Source organism: Dipodomys merriami, unplaced genomic scaffold, assembly GCF_024711535.1.
Source record: "Dipodomys merriami isolate MVZ:Mamm:240054 unplaced genomic scaffold, mDipMer1.0.p SCAF_50, whole genome shotgun sequence".
In the NCBI taxonomy this organism is placed as follows: Eukaryota; Metazoa; Chordata; class Mammalia; order Rodentia; family Heteromyidae; genus Dipodomys; species Dipodomys merriami.
In genome coordinates this window covers 1,066,434-1,089,661 of record NW_027206069.1, presented here as the reverse complement: position 1 = coordinate 1,089,661, position 23,228 = coordinate 1,066,434, and the positions used below count along the sequence as shown (strand labels likewise).

At 46.1% G+C, this 23,228-nt stretch overlaps 1 protein-coding gene across 2 annotated transcripts in view; it reads left to right on the top strand.

The window, feature by feature from the left end:
- Positions 1-23,228, top strand: part of Tdrd9 (tudor domain containing 9) — a 94,375-nt gene that overhangs the window by 51,721 nt on the left and 19,426 nt on the right. For both annotated transcript variants that reach the window (XM_069997456.1, XM_069997455.1), the window contains exons 13-25: positions 1,216-1,320; positions 2,926-3,023; positions 3,962-4,093; positions 4,964-5,129; positions 5,209-5,272; positions 5,346-5,409; positions 5,653-5,697; positions 6,555-6,608; positions 11,534-11,650; positions 12,899-13,006; positions 16,199-16,299; positions 17,827-18,000; positions 21,086-21,197. In XM_069997456.1, coding sequence (XP_069853557.1) covers positions 1,216-1,320; positions 2,926-3,023; positions 3,962-4,093; positions 4,964-5,129; positions 5,209-5,272; positions 5,346-5,409; positions 5,653-5,697; positions 6,555-6,608; positions 11,534-11,650; positions 12,899-13,006; positions 16,199-16,299; positions 17,827-18,000; positions 21,086-21,197 — 1,340 coding nt within the window. The remainder of the gene's footprint in view (positions 1-1,215; positions 1,321-2,925; positions 3,024-3,961; positions 4,094-4,963; positions 5,130-5,208; positions 5,273-5,345; positions 5,410-5,652; positions 5,698-6,554; positions 6,609-11,533; positions 11,651-12,898; positions 13,007-16,198; positions 16,300-17,826; positions 18,001-21,085; positions 21,198-23,228) is intronic.

Genomic DNA, 23,228 nt, shown 5'->3' with positions numbered 1-23,228 from the left:
GAGTCAGATAGTTCTCTTGGGACATCTAGCTGTGAAGGGTATCAGAAAAATGGGCAGTGGCTGAAGGGGAGTTGAGACCATGGGAACATGTTTATACTGGAGAGTAATAATAGTCAATGCGAGGTGGAGGGAAACATGGTAGAGGGTGTGCTGGGTATGGATGCTGATCCTAGTTCCCAGGGAGAGGGCTGTGTCCCTGACAGGGTAGGCCGGCATGGAGGGAGCAGTGGCCTTGGAGCTTGAGGCGGCCATGGTGGTAGAGAGACCTGAGAATGTGTGGGAGGCCTGAGCAGAGGACATGGAATAGACCTCTAAAGGTGGCCAAGTGGGAAGGAACAAAAAGGCCTGTGTGTGTGTGTCCTCCCCTGAGACCATGCAGGCTGCTGGGGTAGGTGGAGAACTGCCTCTCACCAGAACTGTGCTGGCATCAGCATTAGGGCCTGCTACATGCCGTGTGGTGTATGACCTTGTGCTTTCGTGGTCAGGAGAGAGCTTAGGGGACAGCTGATAGGGACAGCTTTAGGCCCCAACATGGAGCTAGGATGGAGGGCATGCTCTTGGGCTGGTGGGGTGGGAGGCATGGTGGGAGGCCAGGGACTCAGGGTCAGAGAGGGCATAGACGCGTGATACTAAGATCACCAAAAGTTGCGTTGTGAGAGGAAGGAAGGCAGTTGTGGGGAAGGAGGGTGTTATGTGGTGCAGTGTGAAGGGGCAGACTCGGCCCGGGAGGCGGGAGAGAAGACAGCAACCATCAATTCCCTGGAGGATGAGCCAGGACACGTGTCAGCAGGGCTTCTGGGGCTCTGTCCCCTGTGATTCACAGATCAGGACCCTAGAACGGAGAAACGAGATAACTTGTTTCACCCACCCACAGGCATACATAAGCAGGAGTTAAATCTTCACAGTGCAGGGCATTAGCCATGCTTCTCTACTATTGTAACGACATTCTCTTGGGTGAATGCAGGTAGGCTTATCTTGTAACGCCTTGGGTCTTACAGGTTATATATTCTGTATGTTCAGTGACCCTAGTCCTTACCAAGGGGGCCTCCCCCTGTCTTGGGTGGTAGTGAGTGGTCAGCACATTTCCTGAGTTTTCTCAGAACTTGTTCATTCCAAAGGCCACATGTTCATGTTGTTTTATCACCATGTTATGATTTCTTATATAATGAATCCTGTGTTGACAAGGTGTTTATGTTCCATTTTTCCAAATGACAGTTATAGACTTTTGTCTGACTAGAACTCTGGTCTGCGATGAAGATACGAACTACCAGAGTCTGCGGTTGAGCTGGGCCTCCAAGACCAGTTGTGACCAGAGAAAAGGTGAGACAGTGGCGACAGAGACATGTGTGGGTGTTTTCTGGTCATCTCCCTCTTATGCCACTGCCTTGTTGGGATCAGTCTGAAGTTTAAATATCAGCATCACATGTGGTCCAGAGTCCTACCTCCATAGCTCTCCTCTTCCAGTGTTTTAGGTGACATATGTGCATAAGGGAAACAGGTCTCCACATTATCATTTTCACTGTAAAATAAAGGCTATTTTCAGTAATCTTTCTTGTGTGGTTTTCCTGGGAGTCATATGAGAACTGTGACAACAGCTCCAAAACAGGCCCACATAGATTCAGTTTGATGAGTGAGGTTTTTTGGTTTTTTTTTTGGTTGGTCATGGCCTGAACTCTGGGCCTGGGCACTGTCCCTCCACTCTTCAGTTCAAGGCTAGCACTCTACCACTTGAGCCACAACGCCACTTCTGTTTTTTTCTGCCTATGTGGTACTGAGGAATCAAACCCAGGGCCTCATGCATGCGAGGCAAGCACTTTAACACTGAGCTACCTTCCCAGCCCCTGATGAGTGAGTTTATTTAATTATTTTTCATTCTTTATGCTTTTGCAAAATGATAAGGGTTACACACAGAATGCTAGGTGACTATGGAGGACAATAGTATCTGGAATCACCGAAGACACCCAAGTTCTCACCATCCCAACCACCAAACTCCTGTTTTAGATGGCTCTAAGTCTATAGCAGAAACTATATGTTTAAAGCACCACCTAGTGTCAGCATCAGAAACAATAACAAGTTCAAGTAGAAACCAGACTGGGAAAATTGGATGTTTATGCCACTCCAGCCTTGCTTTGCTGGGATCTTGTCAGGATTCTGCTGGTTTCGGCCTACTTGGTCAAACTGGGAAGAGTGGCTGCCGCATGGCACATAGAAGAGCCAAGCTGAATGGTGGCTGACTCCAAGATGGCGTTGTTCTGGCTGGGACCTAGAGGACGGAAGCCAAGTAGATCACGCCACTAATGTTGACAAGCTTCCCCCAGCACCGTAAAGGAGCCAAGCCTGCCACGTCATCTTGTGCATGGGCAGAGGAGAAGGGACGGGGCTGCTCAGGAGGTGGGCGCCTGAGCAGCCAGAGAGTACTGAAAGTTCTGTTTTTCCTCAACTAATACGTTTTTGAGCTCAGGAACTTGCAATTGCCCTATTTCCTGATTAATATTAGATGGCTTGCCTGCCATTTCTCTCTATGCTTATCTTAAGATCATTTATGGAGGGGGTGAAAATGATCAAAGTACATTCTATGAATATATGGAAATCACATAATAAACTCCCTGTACAATTAATAAAGTATCATCCAGTGGCTCATGCCTGTAATCCTAGCTACTCAGGAGACTTAAATTTGAGGATCTGGGTTTAAAGGCAGGCCAGGCAGGAAAATCCATGAATCTCTTATTTGCAGTTAACTACCAACGAGCTGGAAGTAGAGCTGTGGTTCAAGTGGTAGAGCAAGCAAAAGAGCAAAAAAAGCTCAGGGGCAACACTCAGGCCCTGAGTTCAGATCCCAGTACCAACATACATATATGCAAAAGCATCTCTCAGAGAACTGCAGTGATTCATGCCAAGTAGTACTGAGTACCCATCTCTTTGCAGGCCGGGCCGGACGAGTATCTAAAGGGTATTGTTACAGACTGATACACAGGGATTTCTGGGACAGCTCCATCCCAGACCGTGTTGTTCCTGAGATGTTGGTAATACACTTGGGTTATTGTCAAGGTTTTTTTTTTTTTTTTTTACAGTTTACTGAATAATATAATTTTTATTTTATTTTATTTTATTTTTTGCTCCTTTAAAAATGTAATTGTTGGGCTGGGAAGGTGGCTCAGTGGTAGAGTGCTTGCCTTGCATGCATGAGGCCCTGGGTTCCATTCCTCAGCACCATATAAGCAGAAAAAGCCAGAAGTGGCGCTGGCTCAAGTGGTAAAGCACTAGCCTTGAGCTGAAGAGCTGAGGGACAGTGCCCAGGCCCAGAGTTTAGGTCCCACAACTGACAAAAAAAATGTAATTGTTATTATTAAGGTGCTGTAAGAGGGGTTACCATGTCATAATTCCGGTAGTGAGTACATTTCTTTTTGGACAATGTTACTCCTCCTTTTGCTTTCCCCCAATTTCCCCCTCCCATTCCTGCCTACAAGTTACATAGTTCATTTTCCATGTAGAGTCTACTTAAGTAATATACTTTTGAGTGTTGTATAATTTTAATCCTAGAAAAATCACTGGCTGTTTGTCTTTAATTACAGTGCCAGCTTACTTAGTATCAGACATCTACCAGGGCCTGGGTTCTTAATGAGAAGTGTTGCCTAGTTCTGCTGCCTCTAATAGCCTTGTCTTTAAGTGCTGCCATTTCCCGTTTCCTTTTTTAATGAGTAATTGTGGATTAGCTTTTTTCTATCTCTTCTTTTTTCTTCCCTGTTTTATCCTCTTCTCTCTCTTGGCTTTTTCCTTTCTGTCCCTTTTCCCCTTGTCTCCATGTGTTAGTGTCTTTTCCCTTTCATTCCATTCTTCTCTCCTTCTTGATCTTTTCTTTTTCTCCCCTCTCGTTTGCTTTTCTCTCTTAGCACCACCATTCATGTGAATAGCTTACGATTGAATTCTCTGATGATCTCTGACCTACATTTGTTCTGTTCAGCGTTGTCCATTAGGAAGCACAATACTGAAAGTGAAGCTGCTGGACATGGGTGAGCCGAGAGCCCTGCTGGCCACGGCTCTTTCTCCACCAAGTCTGAGTGACATCGAGCGCACCATCCTCCTGCTGAAGGAGGTGGGCTGTCTGGAAAAGCTAACACCCTTACTTTGTAGGGAAACATTCAAGATCTGTAAGGTGTTTGGCATGGAAAAGCTGGTGTGGTGACTGGCATGTGATTCCAGGTGCTTTTGAGACCAGCTTTGTTGGTTGCTCCTTCATGCCTCCCCTGTCCCAGGTCCCTTGCTCTATGTTGTCATGGTGACACATCTGTAGAGCTCTGTCCTTGTCAGTCAGCTCCCCTGCTCTGCTCCTCCACCATATCCTGGCCCTCCACCCATGGAGGAGAGGCAGGTGCCCACCTGGGCCTGGGTACCAGCCCTGTCCTAGCCCACGCGTTGTTGGGCTCTAGGTATTCCCATGACCCTCAGCCAATGTGGTTTTGTTCTTAGATTGATACCTGCCTGGATTTCTGTCAAAAGTCAGCTTCAGAAGCTTTTTCCATACATAGGAGAGAATGTGCGTGTGTATGTATGTATGCATGCATGTACTGAGGCTTGAACCTAGGACCTCACAGCTGGCACTCTGTCATTTAGTCACACCCCCAGTTCTGGCTTTTTGCTGGATAATCAGAGATGAGTCTGATGGATTTTTCTGCTAGGTCCTTTTTTTCTGCCATTATCCTCATATCTCGGCCTCCTGAGTACCTAGGCTTATAGGCGTGAGTGGCTGGCACCCTGGCAGCATACTCTTACACACAGGGAAATTGTATAAGTTTAAGAGTAAATTGATGATGCCAGCCTCTGCTAAGTTGATGTCAGTGTCTTTTGAAAACTTACCTACCAAAGTCTGGTCTTTGTGTCCTGTGTTTTTCACTCTCCTTTTAAGGTCAAAAGGGATGGGGTGAGTACTGATGGCTTGCTAAGGGCGCTGATGTGTTTTATAAAGGTGGGAGCCCTGGCGATTAGTGGGCAGAGAGAAGATGAAAACCCCCATGACGGCGAGCTGACCTTCCTAGGACGCGTGCTAGCCCAGCTCCCTGTCAACCAGCAGCTGGGCAAACTCATCGTGCTGGGACATGTGTTTGGGTGCCTGGACGAGTGTCTCATTATAGGTAAGCCACAGGCCGGGCACGGCCTGGGGAAGTGGGCTTGGGGCCCGCTCTGACAGATGGTTGTGTTTTGTGTTGTCAGCGGCAGCACTCTCCCTGAAGAATTTTTTTGCGATGCCTTTTCGACAGCATCTCGATGGCTATAGGTATTTACTGTTCATATTGTAAGGGGACGCCTCGTCTGATGGGGTGGGGTGATGCTCTGTCGTCTGCCTGCAGGAACAAGGTGAACTTCTCTGGCAGCAGTAAGAGCGACTGCCTTGCCCTTGTGGAGGCCTTTAAAGTGAGTCTCTCCATACAGAGGGTGGGCAGAGTTTTCCTCTCACATGGTGTGATCTGGTCTCCCTTATCTAGCGTTAAGTAACAAACTACTGGGAAAAGACTAGGGTGGGGCAGGAGGTCAGTTCCATAAAATTGATCAAAATATTACATTGGTGGATTTTCTGGGATCATAGTGTGTTGAAATAGGAATGTAAAGAGACTCAGCCACTGCGCTACTCTGAGACTGTGGATCGTTGACTTGTAGGCATGGCAGGCTTGCAGACAGCGAGGAGAGCTGCGCCATCCCAAGGTTGGTTGCGTTTCTTTGTGTCCTCATGAGTGAATGGTCGTGAGTGAGGCCTGTGTGGACACTGTGTTTATGAATATTGGCAGTGCTAAGGCCGAGCTGAAGCCGCTGTTGTAGACAGCGTGGTGAGCGGCCAGGTCCTCTTGCAGAGTGCTTGGTAAGAAGCCGTTGTTGAGCCTGCAGAGCAGGTGCTGCTGTTGCATAGCTCTGTGTTGCACCCAGGTGTCCACCTGGACGTGTTCAGAAGTCAGAGTCTGTAGCCTTTGCTGCTTTCAGCTGAATTTAGATAATCGGCTTAGAAGAAACGTAACTGGCAGCCTTCATTTTGTTTTTCTGGATCTGCTTTTTCTTCTAAATTGATTAGGACCTTCAGTCTGTGTGTAGCTTCCCTGTGCTTAGGAGGGCTTGGAGGGATTATTCAAGTTACTCAATTCATGTCTGCAGTTACGTTTCGGGTGGATGAAGTACTATAAAGAAATGTCCCTGTGTAACTTTGTTTTTCCCCTACTGTCCCTTCCCTCCCATCTCCAACTACATTCCCTACCCCTTCCTGAGCTCTTTTTGTTCAAAGCTAGCACTCTACCACTTGAGCAATAGTGTTACTTCCAGGGGTTTTTTGGTGATTAATTGTTGATAAGAGTCTCATGGACTTGCCTTCCTCGAACCTCAGCTCTTAGCCTTCTGAGCAGATAGGGTGGCAGATTTTGCCTTCCAACTTCAGTGTGAAATGAGAAGTAGCTGAATAGGATTCACTGTGATGAGTCAGGTTGCACTGCCTAGGTTTTGGATGAGACTTACGGAGCATAGTAGCCAAATTAACCTCATTATTCTGACCTGTATTCTTTTTTATGTATTAAAAGGATGAACTTGACTGGGGACGGTTAAATTACATCCAAATCAAGAGAATTAGAGAGGTAAGCTACACATTTTTTGATCAAGTGGATGCAGATTAAACTGACTTCTCAAATGTTTATTTAGCACAGCATGCTGTGAGTGGGCCTCAAACTGATCCTTCTGATTTTAGCCTCCTGAATGGCTCAGATTACAGGTGGGACCCATGGTGCCTGACTTCTTCAGGAACTTTGCAAGTGGATTCCCGAGTATAACCAGCCTTGGGCTGGTGTCTGTGTGCATCTGTGTGTGTGTGTGTGTGTGTGTGTCTGTCTGTCTGTCTGTGTGTCTGTCTGTGTGTCTGTGTGTGTGCGCGTGTGTACGTGCACACGTGCATGTGCAAGCACATATGCACAGTAGTATCAGATGCTGACTTGAGGTTTAGAACACCCAAAGCAGCATTCTTATGCCTAGAGAGAGCTTTAGGACTTACCCATAGAAGAATGAGTGACAATTGCCTTTTGATGGGTAGGTTTTTAAAATTAATATTATTATGAAAGTATCTAGAGAAGGGGTTACCACTACATATGTCAGGTAGTGAGTACAATTGGACAGTGTCACCCTGCTCTTGCTCTCTCCCAGTTTCCCCTCTGATCCTGCCTGCAAGTCGTATCAGTCATGGCTTTATGTGTTGTGTATTGACTACCATGTCTGCATTCGTCCTCGCTTCCTCCCTCCATTTCTGTGTCCCTCCTTTGCCCCCATTAAAAAGCCCTCAAAAGCAAAAACAAACCACAACAAAAGCTTATTGCCATCTCCTGGAATTCATTTCCATAGGTGGTGTTTTGGGTGTTTGGAAGAGTTTGTCTGAGAATACCCTTCTTTAGCTGGCTGGCTGTGAATGCCTGCAGTCCTCTATCACTCATGTCCAGTTGCGTTTTAGATCTGCTTTCCAGATGAGAGAAACATGTGCCGTTTGTCTCTCTGAGCCTGGCTTTCCTCACTTAACATGATTTGTTTTAGGTCCATCCATTTCCCTTCAAATGACATAATAGTATTTTTTTCTAATGGATGCGTAAAATTCCAAGATAGATTTTTTTTTGTTTTTGACCAGTCTTGGGTCTTGAACTCAGGGCCTGGCACTGTCCCTGAGCTTCTTTTGCTCAAGGCTAGCACCCTACCACTTGAGCCACAGCGCCACTTCTTTTTCTGTGTATGTGGTACTGAGGAATGGAACCCAGGGCTTCATGTATGTTAGGCAAGCACTCTACCACTGAGCCACATTCCCAGCCCAGATTTTTTTTTTTAAGTCAGGTTCTTATTATGTAGCCAGGCTGGCCTTCAAAACTCTATCCTCCTGAGTCTGGCTCTTGAGATCCAAGGTTATAGGTATACATTTCCATGCCAAGCTGAGGGATAGATTTAAAAAATACTCTCTGAGGATTGCAGTTCAAAGCTAGCCTGGGCAGGAAAAGCGGTGAAACTCTTATTTTGGGGGGGTCCGGTCGTGGGGCCTGAACTCTGGGCCTGGGCGCCGTCCCTCAGCTCTTCAGCTCAAGGCTAGCGCTCTACCCCTTGAGCCACAGCGTCACTTCCGGCTTTTTTGTTTTTGCTTATGTGGTGCTGAGGAATTGAACCCAGGGCCTCATGCATGCAAGGCAAGCGCTCTGCCACTGATCCACCTTCCCAGCCCCTGGTGAAACTCATCTCCAATGAACTACCAGAAAACCGGAAGTGGTGCTCTGGCTTTAGTGGTAGAGCACTAGCCTTGAGGTGAAGAGCTGAGGGACAGCACTCAGGCCCAGAGTTCAAGCTCCACAACTAACCGAAAACAACAACAACAAACTTCCAGCTGACCACGGGTGGCTCATGCCTGACATCCGAGCTACTCAGGAGTCTGAGTTTGAGAATCACAGTTTGAAGTCAGCCTGGGGAGGAAATTCCATGAAATTATTCTTTCCATTTAACTAGCAAAAAGAGGCAAGTGGAGTTGTGGCTCAAATGGTAGAGCACTAGCCTTGAGGGAGAAAGCCAACTGTGAGCATGAGGACCTGAGTTCAAGCCTCAGTAGCAGACCCCCCCCCCCCAATTTCAGTTTTCCTGATAGTTATCCTTTTTAAAAAAAAAACTATTTTGGAGTCATTTATAATGAACTATATATTGTATTCAATAATCTGATTTTGGGCTGGGAAGGTGGCTCAGTGGTAAAGTGCTTGCCTTGCATGCATGAGGCCCTGGGTTTGATTCCTCAGCACCACATAAGCAGAAAAAAAGCCAGAAGTGGTGCTGTGGCTCAAGTGGTAGAGCGCTAGCCTTGAGCTGAAGAGCTGAGGGACAGCGCCCAGGCCCAGAGTTCAGGCCCCATGATTGGCTACATAAATAAATAAATAAATCTGATTTTATCTAGAATTTCAAGTTTATTAGTATAGGCTTATAAGTGATTTTTGTTGTGCCACTCCTGAGGCTTGATCTCAGGGCTTGAGTGTTATTCCTTAGCTGTGTCCCCCAAGGCTAGTGCTCTATCATTTGGTTGTCCAGGGATTTGAACTGAGGCCATACAGTCGCTGGACAGGCACCCTACCACTTGTGCCACACCCCAGCCCTTTTTTCCTTTTTGTTTTTTGTTGGTTGTGGGGCTTGAACTCAGGACCTGGACGCTGTCCCTGGGCCCTTTTGCTCAAGCCTAGCACTCTACCACTTTGAGTCACAGCTCTACTTCCAATTTTCTGGTGGTTAATTGGAGATAAGAGTCTCACAGACTTTCCTTCCCAAGCTGGCTTTGAACTTTGATCCTCAGAGCTCAGCATTCTGAGTGGGATTACAGATGTGAGCCACCAGTGTACGGCTCCCTTTTTTTTATTTTAAAAATAAGGTCTTCTATTTTTGTCCAATGCTGGCTTCAGATCAGATCTGTATCTTCCTACTTGTGCCTCCCACCAACTGGGATTATAGGTATTCTCCATCATACTCAGTCCTGATTTTTGCTTTTTTTTTTTTTTTGTCGTTCATGGGGCTTGAACTCTGGGCTTGGGTGCTGTACCTGCGCTCTTCAGCTAAAGGCGAGCACTCTACTGTTTGAGCCACAGCTCCACTTCTGGTTTTCTAGTGGTTTATTGGAGATAAGAGTCTCATAGACTTTCCTGCCCAGCCTGGCTTTGAATCTCAATCCTCATATCTCAGCCTCCTGAGTAGCTAGGATTACAGGTGTGAGCCACTGGCGCCTGGCAATTTTTGCTTTTTAAATTTAGTTCTGATTTGTCTCTTGGTTTGCTTTTTTAGTCTTGCTAAAATGAATATTTCATTAATATTTTCTAAAGACATTTAAAGCTATATATTTTATTGTGAGCAGTTTTACCCACATCCTATTGATTTTTTTTTTTTTTGGTCCTGGGGCTTGAACTCAGCCTGTCCCTGAGCTTCTTTTGCTCACGGCTAGCACTCTACCACTTGAGCCATGGTACCACTTCCAGCTTTTTCTGTGTGTGTGGTACTGAGGAATGGAACCCATGCTAGGCATGCTCTTTACCACTGAGCCACATTCCCAGCCACATCCTACTGATTTTTGATATGTTTGGCTGTTCTGGGCCGTCATTTATTTTTTTGTCAGTTGTGGGGCTTGAACTCTGGGCCTGAGTGCTGTCCCTCAGTTCTTCAGCTCAAGGCTAGCACTCTGCCACTTAAGCTACAGCGCCACTTCCAGTTTTCTGGTGGTTTATTGGAGATAAGAGTCTCACAGATTTTGCTGCCCAGGCTGGCTTTGAACTGTGATCCTCAGATCTCAGCCTCCTGAGTAGCTAGGATTGTCATAGGCGTGAGCCACTGGTACCCAGCTGACCATCATTTTTTTTATTGTTGTTTTCCTGCTTTGACTTGCAGTTCTTTGGAAATTGGATAATTTCAGATATTTTATTGTTAATTTCTGGTTTTATTGCATTTTAGTCAGAGAAAGAAAGTGACTAACACAATTCTTAATTGATTTTGTTAGATAAATGTGATTGTAGACTTTCATTAAGAGATTTCAGTTATAATAAAAGCACACAGGCTGACATGGGAATGTGTTTCCTCTTCTTGCCCAGAGCCCTAGGTTTTTCTTCCCTCTGCAGAAATAATGACTGTGAAGTTTCTTTGTCCTTCCAGTTCTCTCTCTCTGTGTGTGTGTGTGTGTGTGTGTGTGTGTGTGTGTGTGTGTGTGTGTGTGTGTGTGTACCTACCTCAGTCCCTTTCTATTCACGTTTTCAACTTGCTAGTATGTGTGTTTTACTTTTGGTAATGTATTGAAATAATTTTATAAATTTTAAGGTAAATTCACAGGTATTTCTGTATCTGTATACTTCGTTTGGCATTTGGTGTGAAACAAATTTTTATTACAACTGTTTTGTCCAGAGGGACTGTTCAGCCAGGGGTCATCTGGCTTGTTTCCACTCTACTCACAGAAGCAGAGTATGCTACTGTGGAGCTTGGGGAGGAGTTGAAGGACTTGGGGGTGTGGCCTTGTTGCCTGTGCATTATACTCACACCTCAGTGCTGTTGCAGCTGGCCATCTGTTCAAAACCTGAGGGCATGAGACAGTTTTCTGTGCTCCATGCCAGTGTCGTTTGTACTGAGTAGCTCAACTCCTTCTGAGTTTGAGTCTCTCTTCAATGCGCCTGTGCTAGGTCTTGAACTCAAGACCTCCAGCTCTCGCTTGGCTTTTTCACTCAAGTCTGGAGCTCTGTCACTTGAGCCACACCTTTACTCCCTTTTTTTTTTTTTGCTGGTTAATTGGATTTAAGAGTCCCATGCACTTTTCTGCCTGGTCTGGCTTTGAACCATAATCTTCAGATTGCAGCCTTCTGAGTATCTAGGATTATAGGCGTGCGCCACCAGCGCCTGGCTCTTTCTTAGTCTTCAGTGAGGTTCATCTTGGGCGTATTCTCCCCCACGTGTGTAGTGGTGCTTTCCCTGTGGTGTACCTTCTTTCTCACATTTCTGTTATACCTTTTGTGTTGACCTTTTGTGTTTTTCTTAGGTGGCTGAATTGTATGAAGAATTGAAAAACAGGATCTCTCAGTTCAACATGTATGTGGATCCCCGGCGGCCTGCTCTGGACCAGGAGTATCCGTACAAGCAGCGCTTCATCCTGCAGGTATGTGGGGCCCGCGCGCCTTTCCTGAGCTCTGTCTCACCGGGCTGGAGTGAGAGAGAGGTGTCTCTCCTGCTGTGGAACACGAGCTATGCCTCAGCACTTTGAGGGCCACAGCGCTGCTGTTGTGTTGGGAACCAGGAATGATTTTATCTTTCCTTGTTTACATCTTCCTGCTGTTGAGTTGATGACTGGGCTGCTGCTGCTCCAGGTGCGTGTCCGTAGGGCAGCCTGCAGGCCCCGCTGCTTCAGGACAGGCCTTCTGCTGCACTGTTGAGAACAAAGAGCCCGTGCTCTTGTTCTTTTACACTGAGCTGGCTTGCCACACTTGGGAGCTTCTGCTCGGGCTTTCAGATCCAGCTTGGCTGATGCATTCAGAAGTGGGCTCAAAGTGGAAACACTCAACTGGATGTGTGGCAGTACAATGCTGGTAGTGTTTTTTTGGATGTACGGTTGTTGTATGTCCAGGAGAGTTTTCTGTGGGTGTCTGTTTCATACAGGAGGTATTTTGATTGAAGAAAGATTTTGAGCTGGGTGCAGGGTTCACTCCTGCCATCCCAGCTACTCAGGAGGCAGAGATCAGAAGAGTTGTGGGTTACGGCCAGCCTTGGCAAAACATTGGTAAAACCCCATCTTAAACAATAAGCTGGGCATGGTGGTATGTGCCTATCACCCCAGTTATGTGGCAGGTGCAAATAAGATTGTGGTCCAGGCTGGTTAGGGCAAAAACATGAGATTCTATTTGAATAGGAAGAGGAAAAAACTCTGGGGGCATTGCTTGTGTGATAAGAACACATAACAAGTGTGCAAAGACTTGCGGTCAAACCTCAGTACTGCTGAAAATAAAGGGAGGACTTTGAAGGGTGTCTGTGCAAGTGAAAATTGGATGCCAGTCTGCTGCCCTAGGTCGGGCATTGGGAGTCTAGAGTTAGAGTCGCTGGGCATACCTGGGGGAGGGAGTCAGTGTCTGGGGGAGGGGAAGAAAATCAGCCAGTCCAATCAGCCAGTCACACAGGAGCCCTGTAAGTGCAGTTGTCCCGTCCTTGCTCAGCTCACAGATGTCCAGAACTCATTCTGAGAAGCATGGCCGCTACTTTGAAGAAAAGGGTGGCTGTTTCTGTTAGAAGGAATAAGCAGGAATGTAGGTGAGCAGTATAATGTTTATGTAAATGATACCCATCTTTCACTTGCTAATGGTGAGAATAACTGGGTGCTATTTTCTCATGATAGCTCACTTTTCTTTTCTTCCAGGTTGTATTGGCAGGTGCTTTTTATCCAAATTATTTTACTTTTGGACAGCCAGATGAGGAGATGGCAGTGAAGGAGCTGGCTGGCAAAGACCCAAAGACGACAGTTGTGGTAGGTGATGGGGAAGAGCCTTCCCCAGCGGAGGGGCCGCTGGCTCCCCAGAGGCTGCCCTAGAGTGGCCTGTGCAGAAGGTTTTGTTGCTGTGGGTTTTCACGTTAGTGAGCGTTAGGCTTTTCCGATGCCTCTACTCTCTCCAGTCTCTTTTTCCTCTTTTATGGACCAGATCTTACAGAGAGGCCTTCAGAATTTTTCTTTCATGGCAAGTGCTAATTTTATCATGTGCTATTTTATTATTATTTTTGGTGCTGGTCCTGGGGCTTGAGCTCAGGACCTGGGTGCTGTTCCTGAGTTTTTCTGCTCAAGGCTAGTGCTCTACTTTTGGCTTTTTGGTAGTTAATTGGAGATCAGTGTCTGACAAACTTTTTTGCCTGGGCTGGTTTGAACCTTAATCCTTAGATCCCAGCCTCCTGAATAGCTAGGATTACAGGTATGAACCACCAGTGTCTGATCAATCATGTGCTATTTTAAAGGAATTGAGGCATTTAAAAATAAATTTACCTGGGCACCAGTGGCTCATGCCTATAATCCTAGCTACTCAGGAGTCTGAGATCTGAGGCTCGTGGTTCAAAGCCAGCCTGGGCAGGAAAGTCTGTGAGACTCTTCTGTCCAATAGACCACTAGAAAACTGGAAATGGCACTGTGGCTCAAGTGGTAGAGCACTAGCCTTGAGCTGAAGAGCTGAGGGACAGTGCCCAAGCCCAGAGTTCAAGTCCCCCGACCGACAAAAAGAAAGAAATGAATAAATTTAAGAACATTTTGTTAGTACAGTGCTGTTGTATTTATTTTGCAGTCCTCGGGAACCTAGGGCTTCTTCCATAGGAAGCTAGCTCTGTACCATAGTGGCACACCCCAGCCTGACCTAGCTCATAAAAGGTTATTGGTTGGCAGCTTAGTTCTTCGGTTTAAACTAATAATCCTCTGTCTTGAATGCCCAACAGAACTACTTAGAGAGTGCTTGCTGTCTATCTACCTATCTTTTTGTGTGTGTGTGTGTGCCACACACACTTAGCCACAGCTCCACTTCCAGCTCTTTGGTGATTTAATTAGAGATGAGAATCTCTCAGCCTTGGCTATCTAGGCCGGTTTGGAATCGAAATCCTCAAATCTGAGCTTCCTGAATAGGTAAGATTACAGATATGAGCCATGGGCACCTGGCTTATTTATTTATTTCAAGCTCAGATTTGAGGTCTCCTCAGAGGGATAAGGGTAGAAGGTAGGATTTTTTTTTGTCTTTTCTTTTTTCGTACTGGGTATTGAACCCAGGACATTGCACTTGCTAGGCAAGCATTTTGCCACTGAGCTACATCCCAGCCCAAAGGTAGGATTTAAGAAAGGTGTGCTTGGAGTGCATCTAATGATCCAGGCCCAAGTTCTGACCATTGGATCCATGCTGTGAGTCTTTGGCTTATACCCCAGCAGCAGTGTGTCTTAAGCTGGAGTAAAGCATTTGGGAGTGGCCTCTGACTGGACTGCTGAGGATGGCTGAGCCTGAGCTTGAGAACAGGTAGTGAAAGCACTTGGTGACGTTAATTCTGTGCAAACAGCAAGTGCTCAGTCTTGTTCTGGTATGTTATAGCACTATTGCTCCTACTGGGAAAACTGGAAGTCCACATTACAAGGGCAAAGCCACAGATTACCAGAGCATTATAAGTGCAGGTCTTTGAAGAGTACTAGAAGTGAGTGGGGCACAGAAATGTATCTAATCCTGGGGGAGGATTTCAGTGTGAAGGGCAGTCAGTCACTCGTTGGGTCTCAATGGCTCACACCTATAATCATAGCTACTCAGGAAGCTGAGATCTGAGGGTCATGGTTCAAAGCCAGCCCAGGCAGGAAAGACTATGAGACTCTTTATCTCTCTAGTTAACCATGAAAAAGCCAGAAATGGAGCTGTGGCTCAAGTGGTAGAACAGTAGTAGTCTTGACCAAAAAAGTTCAGGGAAAGCACCCTGGCCCTGAGTTCAAGCTCCAAGACTGGCACCAAAAAAAAAAAGTCAGCCACTAGCTTTTGTAACCTCTGAGGACTTATTTGCTTGGACTAGATGCTGCTGTTGCTCCTCATGATTAAGTCAGTTTTTCAGATGGCTTCCCCTCTTCTCCTCCGCCCTCCATGGTATCCTTCTATCAGCAATGTGGATGGAAGGACCTACCTTAGATATATCCTTCAGCTTCCAGGCACTGTTCACCAGGTACTCTGGGGACACAAACTTAACCAATTATGAAACATGGAAACGAAGTCACAAACTAGCTTTGTGTAGCTAGACTTTTAGGAGGTAGGAGTTGAGGGTTCATCATCTTTACTTCATGATGCGATGAGTCTTAACTTGTCTAAGGAGACACACAGCTCTTGGGAGGGACCAGACAGGATGTGAACTCGGACCCATGAACTAGCCAGGCCCTCACTTGGCTGCTGCTCTCCGAAGCTGTGTGCGCTGAGATCAGCAGGAGGTCCCCTGCAGGACTAAAGCTCAGAGCATGATGGTCCTGGCCATGCATAGGAATGCACACTGCTGGGCCAGCTTTCCAGCAGCACCTTGTGGGTCTACCTGGTGAGCACCTGCCTGGGAGAGAGCCTGCCCCAGAAGCACAACTTCCTCTAATTCCCAGTGTCTTATGTAGAATGTGAGGTTTTAAAAGGTCATGTTTAGCCAGGCACTGGTGGCTCATGGCTATAATCCTAGCTACTCAGGAGGCTGAGATCTGAGGATTGTGGTTCAAAGCCAGCCCAGGAAGGAAACTATGTGAGACTCTTATCTCCAGTTAACCACCAGAAAACAAGATGTGGCGTGGTGGCTCCAGTGGTAGAGCGTTCCCCTTGAGCTGAAGAGCTGAGGGACAGTGCTCAGGCCCAGAGTTCAACCCCCACAAATGACCAAAAGAAAAAAAAAAGGATCATATTTAGTGGATCTGATTATTTTAAGGTAACAAAGTAGAATCTTAATTTTGCTATATTAGACTTGAACGACTTTGAGAAGAATTAACGTTTCAACATTTTTCAATTGAAATTATTTAAAGTCATTAGGTAATTAGACGCAGTGATCTGTCTTGACTATGTGTTATGATTAAAGGTAGTGAACTGGGCTTTTGCAGTGAAGGTGAGAAGCAGCAGTGTCAGGCTCATGAACATCGCGATCTTCTATTAGCCTTTATATAACAGCTCTGACTAACTCTTGTTATGTCTTACAGTTGAAGCACATTCCTCCCTATGGATTTCTTTACTATAAACAGCTGCAGTCTCTCTTTCGACAGTGTGGTCAAGTCAAATCCATTGTATTTGATGGTGCAAAGTGAGTAGTCTATTTTTGTAATTGGCTGCAGTTATAAGAAAGGCAAAACATTTGAATGGCTCCTGAACTTGAGCTGCTTGGCGGGGTACCCGTGGAGTGGGCTCTGTGTGCCTCCTGCTTCCCACAGGAGCTGCTCGCTTCCGTCTCCACGCCACGAGGACACCCAAAATAGTCTGTCTGCTCATAGTTCTTTTGATGGTACTGAGGCTTGAAACCCAAGACCTTATTCTTTTAGGCAGGTGTCCTGCCACTTGAGCCAAACACCAGTTGTTTGTTGATATAATTTTTTTTTTTTTGTTCGGTCGTGGGGCTTGAACTCTGGGCTTGGGTGCTGTCCTTGTGCTCTTCAGCTCAAGGCGAGCGCTCTACTGCTTGAGCCATAGCACCACTTCCAGTTTTCTAGCAGTTTATTAGAGATAAGAGTCTCACGAGGGGCTGGGAAGGTGGCTCAGTGGTAGAGCGCTTGCCTTGCATGCATGAGGCCCTGGGTTCCATTCCTCAGCACCACATAAGCAAAGAGAAAAAAAGCTGGAAGTGGCCCTGTGGCTCAAGTGGTAGACTGGTAGCCTTGAGCTAAAGAGCTGAGGGACAGCGCCCAGGCCCAGAGTTTAGGCCCCACGACCGGACCCAAAAAAACAAAGAAAGAGTCTCACGAACTTTTCTGCCCGGGCTGGCTTTGAACCGCAATCCTCAGATCTCAGCCTCCTGAGTAGCTAGGATTACAGGCGCGAGCCACCGGCACCCAGCTGGTATAGTTATTTTTCAATTGGTATCTTACAGTTTTTTTTTCCTGAGCATGCCTCAAATGGCAGTCTTTATCTGATCTTTATCTCCCAAGTAACTGAGATTTCAGGTGTGCACCGCTGTGCCTGCTTTAAAATATGTTTATCCTAAATAACTTCAGAATATCAATGCTGAGAGAGTGTATTATTAGCAGGTGAGGAATACGTGGTATGTTGAACTATCCCTGGAAGTTTTTCTTTCCAGTAGGAAATGCTTATACACAAGACTATTTATAGTTGTAATTTTTTTTTTCCGGTAGTGGAGTTTGAACTCTGGGCCTGGGCGCTGTTCCTCAGCTCTTCAGCTCAAGGCTAGCATTCTACCACTTGAGCCACAGCACCACTTCCTGCCTTTTCTGTTTATGTGATGGTAAGGAATCAAACCCAGGACCTCATGAATGTGAGGCAAGCACTCTACCACTGAGCCACCTTCCCAGCCCTGGTTTAAAAATTTTTAACTTAGAAATGTTTGTCTAATGTTCTGTGAACTTTAAGAATTTTTTTATCTAACTGGATAGAGTTTGGCTAATCTGGCTAATAAGAACACTTTTTTGACTAATGTCTGGTTAATTCAGAAATAACTAAAATACGTATTTGAAAGGTAATCTTAACAGACCAAACAAGCATTATCAGCATTTTTGAGGAGAGATGTGCATTGGGAATTTCTCCCTGACCTTGAGAGGAATGCATACCTTTTTCTGTCAGATGCCTGATGGGTTGGTGTTGATTTCTGTTTGTGGAGCAGAGCCTTTGTGGAGTTTGCACGGAACCCCACGGAGAGGTTTAAGGCGCTTCCTGCGGTGTACATGGCGGTGAAGATGTCCCAGCTGAAAGTACCACTGGAGCTCTGTGTTCACGCCGCCGAGGAGATCGAAGGGAAGGTGCAAGGGGGGACAGTGTCCAAGCTGAGAAGCACGAGGTATTTCCAGAAGATTCTGCCTGTTTTCCTGTTGCTGTCAGCGTTGGCATTAGCTCACCATGCAGGCCCAGCTTGGTGGCCAAGCAGTACTGATTCCAAGGCCCCGCTTCCTTACTTCCTTGAAGTGTGTGCTTGGCACATTACTGACCCTCTCTGAACTGCAGTGATTTCCAGCTCTTAATTCTAGAAGGGTGTTGAGATCAATGAGTGGAATCATTTATGTAATTTTCAGTTTTAGTAGTAGAGGCTAAACGTTTAGTTAATTTCCTTTCTTCCTCCTTAGGTTTATGCATTCTCTTTAAAAAGTTTTGTTTTGTTTTGATTGGTCTGGGCCTGGGTGCTTCCCCCAACTCTTCAGCTCAAGGCGAGCGCTCTACCACTTGAGCAACAACACTACTTCCAGTTTTCTGTGGTTTATGGAGATAAGAATCTCATGGACTTTCCTGCCCGGGCTAGCTTTGAACCGTGATCCTCAGATCTCAGCCTCCTGAGTAGCTAGGATTACAGGCATGAGCCACCAACGCCCAGCCCCAAAAAAGAAAATTCTTTAAATATAGTGGGATTTGTTCCGGCCGAGCAGAGGGTGGGAAGTAATGGTTCTGTCAGGCCCTGATTCTTGGCCGCCCCAGCTGTTGACTGTGTCCTTTTCTCCCGTTTTGGGTGCGAGGACTGCTGCACCTCTCGTTGGCTCAGAGGAGGGCGCTTGCCACTTGGCAGGCCATGGGTTTTCTTCTCTTGGACTGGGTTTAAATACCTGTTGGCATTTGTAACAGATTCCTTGCCTTTGAGGCCTCTCTTCACCATTACATAGGTTGAAGTGTATAACTTAGCACTTCTTATCGATAGCCTTTGAAATTCCAGGAGGAACTTGACAGGAGTCTAAGGAAATGGTGAAGTCTAGTGTGGGGCATTTTGGTTTCTGAATGCTGGGGAGTGGTAGATTTGGGTCTCAATGTACAGGTCATCCTGCTCTGTCAGAGTCAGATATGTTGTACTTGACTCAAACATATGAGCTCTTTTTTTTTTTTTGGCCCGGTCATGGGGCCTGAAATCTGGGCCTGGGCGCTGTCCCTCAGTTCTTCAGCTCAAGGCTAGTGCTCTACCACTTGAGCCACAGCGCCACTTCTGGCTTTTTCTGCTTATAGTGGTGCTGAGGAATTGAACCCAGGGCCTCATGCATGCAAGGCAAGCACTCTACCACTGAGCCACCTTCCTAGCCCCAGATAAGCTCTTTTCTAGAGTTCTTGTTGTTTATTTATTTATTTAATTTATTTATTAATTTTGGTCGTGGGGCTTGAACTCTAGGCTTGGGCGCTGTCCCTGTCTTCAGCTCAAGGCGAGCCCTCTACCACTTGAGCCACAGCGCCACTTCTGATTTTCTAGTGGTTTATTGGAGATAAGAGTCTCATGGACTTTCCTGCCCGGGCTGGCTTTGAACCGTGATCCTCAGATCTCAGCCTCCTGAATAGCTAGGATTACAGGCGTGAGCCACCGGTGCTTGGCTATTGTTGTTTATTTTAGAAGTATTAGGAAAGGAAAATTTTGTACATCACATTTCTTTCACATTGCAGAGCTTTAGCACTTGATGTCTTGTTGCTCTATGGGATGAACGATATTTCTTCAGCTTATTGGACAATGACGTGTGTACTCCAGGAGCACTGAACCACATTTGGCCTCTTAGTGAACTCAGGGCCTGGGCTCTGTCCCTTAGCCTCTCTCTGTGCTCACAGCTAGCGCTCTACCACTTGAGCCATAGCACCACTTTCAGCCTTTTCTGTGTATATGCTCCTGAGGAATCGAACTCAGGGCTTCATGCATACTAGGCAAGCACTGTACCACTGAGCCACCTTCCCAGCTCTTTTTTTTTTTTGTTGGTTGTGGGGCTTGAGCTCAGGGCCTGGATGCTGTTACCTACCACTTTTAGCCACAGCTCCACTTCTGGTTTTCTAGTGGTTAATTGGAGATAATAGTCTCACAGACTTTCCTGCCTGGGCTGGATTTGAACCATGAGTCTCATATCTCAGCCTTCTGAGTAGCTAGGGTTATAGGTGTGAGTCACCAGCACCCTGCAGACACTTAGTTTTCTAAAGTCAAAACCACTCCTGAGAGCTGGGCGCTGGTGGCTCACACTTGTAATCCTAGCTACTCAGGGGATGCTGTGGCTCAAGTAATAGAGTACTAACCTTGAGCTGAAGAACTGAGTAACAGTGCTTAGGGCCCAGAGTTCAAGCTCTGCGACCACTACCACCACCACAAAAAAACCCACTCCTGAAATTACAAAGGTAGGAGGCATTGCAGGTCTTGGATATAGATTTTTCTTTTTGGTCGGTTGTGGGGCCTAAACTCTGGGCCTGGGTGCGCCCCTTCCAGCTGTTTTTTCTGTTTATGTGGTGCTGAGGAGTCGAACCTAGGGCCTTATGCATGCGAGGCAAGCACTCTACCCCAGCCCATGGATTTAGAATTTTTATCCTTGGAAGTAGATATTCTATACTAGTCTTGGCCTTGGAGATGTATTCCTTGTTCCAGAAGGATAATTATTAGGATATATTCTCTTTCCAGGGCAGCTCAACTCAGCAAGCCACCAGAAATTCACTTTTGAGATGAGATAAAACTCATCATCTCTGGTTGTGTTTATCAGCTTTTTATCTCCATTACAAATACTTGAGGTGACCAGTTTATCAAGAGAAAAGCTTTGTTTTGGCTCATGGTTTCTGAGGTCTCAGAGCATTGTTGGTTGGCTCTGTTGACTTGGGCCTGTAGCAGGTTAGCATATCATAGTGGAAGCATGTGGTGGAAGAAACCACCGACCTTGTACCTGCAACAGCAAAGGGATCAACAGGCCAGTCCTGGTTCCCCTTCAAGGACCACCAAGGTAACACCTTCCTTCTCTAGGCCCAGCCTCCTAAAGTCGCATTGTACCCCAATGTCCCCAAGGCTTCAACACAAATCTAAACTATAGCACCAACTTAGGTGTTTCATGAAATGTTCTTTTCTTGTACAAGTATTAGGATAAGTCATGGAACTTCACGAACATAAACATTGTTTTGGAAACTTTAAAAAAAAATAATACTTGTGTGTTATATAGGGTAAATGTGGACTTCCAGAAGCAGACAGTAGATCCTATGCAAGTCTCATTCAACACATCAGACAGGTCCAAGACAGTTGCTGATGTCTTCCTTACTATTGATGTCACGGAGGTAAGAATGTGTGAGGGTGAGATTAGAGTCTTTCTCATCTTTCTCTTTTTTTCTTTTCTTTTTCCCATCCTGGGGCTTGAAATTAGGGTCTGGGCACTGTCTTTGATTTCCTTTTGCTCAAGGCTAGCACTCTACCACTTGAGCCACAGTGCTACTTCTGGCTTTTTCTGTGATTAATTGGAGATGAAAGTCTCCCAGACTTTCCTGTCTGGCTTCAAACCCTGATCCTCAGATCTCAGCCTCCTGAGTAGCTAGGATGACAGGTGTGAGCCCCCAGCACCTGGCCATTTTTCCTCTCTGATTCTGCTGATACTGTGTGTGTGTTTGTGTGTACAACGTTCCTATACTCATAGCTGTGCACTCTAACCAGGTGTAAGCATGGGCGAGTTTGAGTTAGTGTGCTTCAGAACAGAGGGAAATAATATAACAAACATTCCAAAATTAATTTTTAAAATGTTAAGTACATTTAAAATGATAAAAATAAGCCGGGCGAGGGTTGGCTCACACCTGTAATCCTAGCTACTTAGGAGGCTGAGATCTGAGAATCGCGGTTCAAAGCCAGCCCGGGCAGGAAAGACCGTGAGACTCCTATCTCCAATAAACCACAAGAAAACTGGAAGTGGCATTATAGCTCAAGTGGTAGAGTGCTTGCCTTGAGCTAAAGAGCTGAGGGACAGCACCCAAGCCCAGAGTTCAAGCCCCATGACTGACAAAAAAAAAAAAAGATAGGCATAATTGACAAGATACATGTTAAAAATTGGCATTGTGATATGTGCCTATATAATTAAATTTATATTACTAAAACTAATATTAGCACTACAATTATTTGGTATGATTTTTATTCTTTTTTCTTTTCTTTTCTTTTTTTTTTTTATTGTGAAAATACCGTACAGAGAGGGGTTACGATTACATGGGCAAGATAATGAGTACATTTCTTATCAAGCATTGTTTCCTTTTCCTTTGTTTCCCCTTCTCATCCCTTCCCATTTGAGCCACAGCACCACTTCCGGCTTTTTCTGTGTAATGAGGAATTGAACCCAGGGTTTCATGCATGCAAGGCAAGTACTTTCCCACTAAGCCACATTCCCAGCGCTGGTTTTTCTTTCTTTCTTTTTTTTTTTTGGGGGTCCGGTCGTGGGGCCTGAACTCTGGGCCTGGGCGCTGTCCCTCAGCTCTTCAGCTCAAGGCTAGCGCTCTACCACTTGAGTCACAGCGCCACTTCCGGCTTTTTTCTGTTTTTGCTTATGTGGTGCTGAGGAATTGAACCCAGGGCCTCAGGCATGCAAGGCAAGCGCTCTACCACTGAGCCACCTTCCCAGCCCCTGGTTTTTATTTCCTTTTTTTTTTTTTTTTGGTCGGTCGTGGGGCTTGAACTCTGGGCCTGGGCGCTGTCCCTCAGCTCTTCAGCTCAAGGCGAACGCTCTACCACTTGAGCTACAGCGCCACTTCCGGTTTTCTGGTGGTTTATTGGAGATAGGAGTCTCACGGTCTCTTCTGCCCGGGCTGGCTTTGAACCGCGATTCTCAGATCTCAGCCTCCTGAGTAGCTAGGATTATAGGCGTGAGCCACCGGTGCCCGGCTTGGTTTTTATTTCTTTAAAATAAAATTTTAATTAAAATACATGGGGTCTTTGAGATTCAGCTCAAGGGTATGGCTACAGCTCTTGCCTTACATGTGTGATGCTCTGGGTCTGATCCCAGCCACCAGAATCAAAACACTTCTTACATGCTTTCTGGTGAATCCACATTCATGTGTAAATCTGGGTTCTAGACAGATGGAGACACTAGTGTCTCTGGCCCTTCATGGTCTGAGCAGTAGTGACAAGTTGCTCAGCCTGGCCTTCGCCGAAATATGCCAGGACCCACATACTACCAGTTGTCTGTGGCTGTGTACTTGCGCAACACCTGGCCTAACCAGATTGGAGGTTACCTGAGGCCCTGTGGTATTGGCTATTGGCTTTATGTCTGGGCTAGACTCAAACCTCTCAGAGCCTTTAGTACCTGGACGTGGCCCAGTGAGTCCTGTACTCCA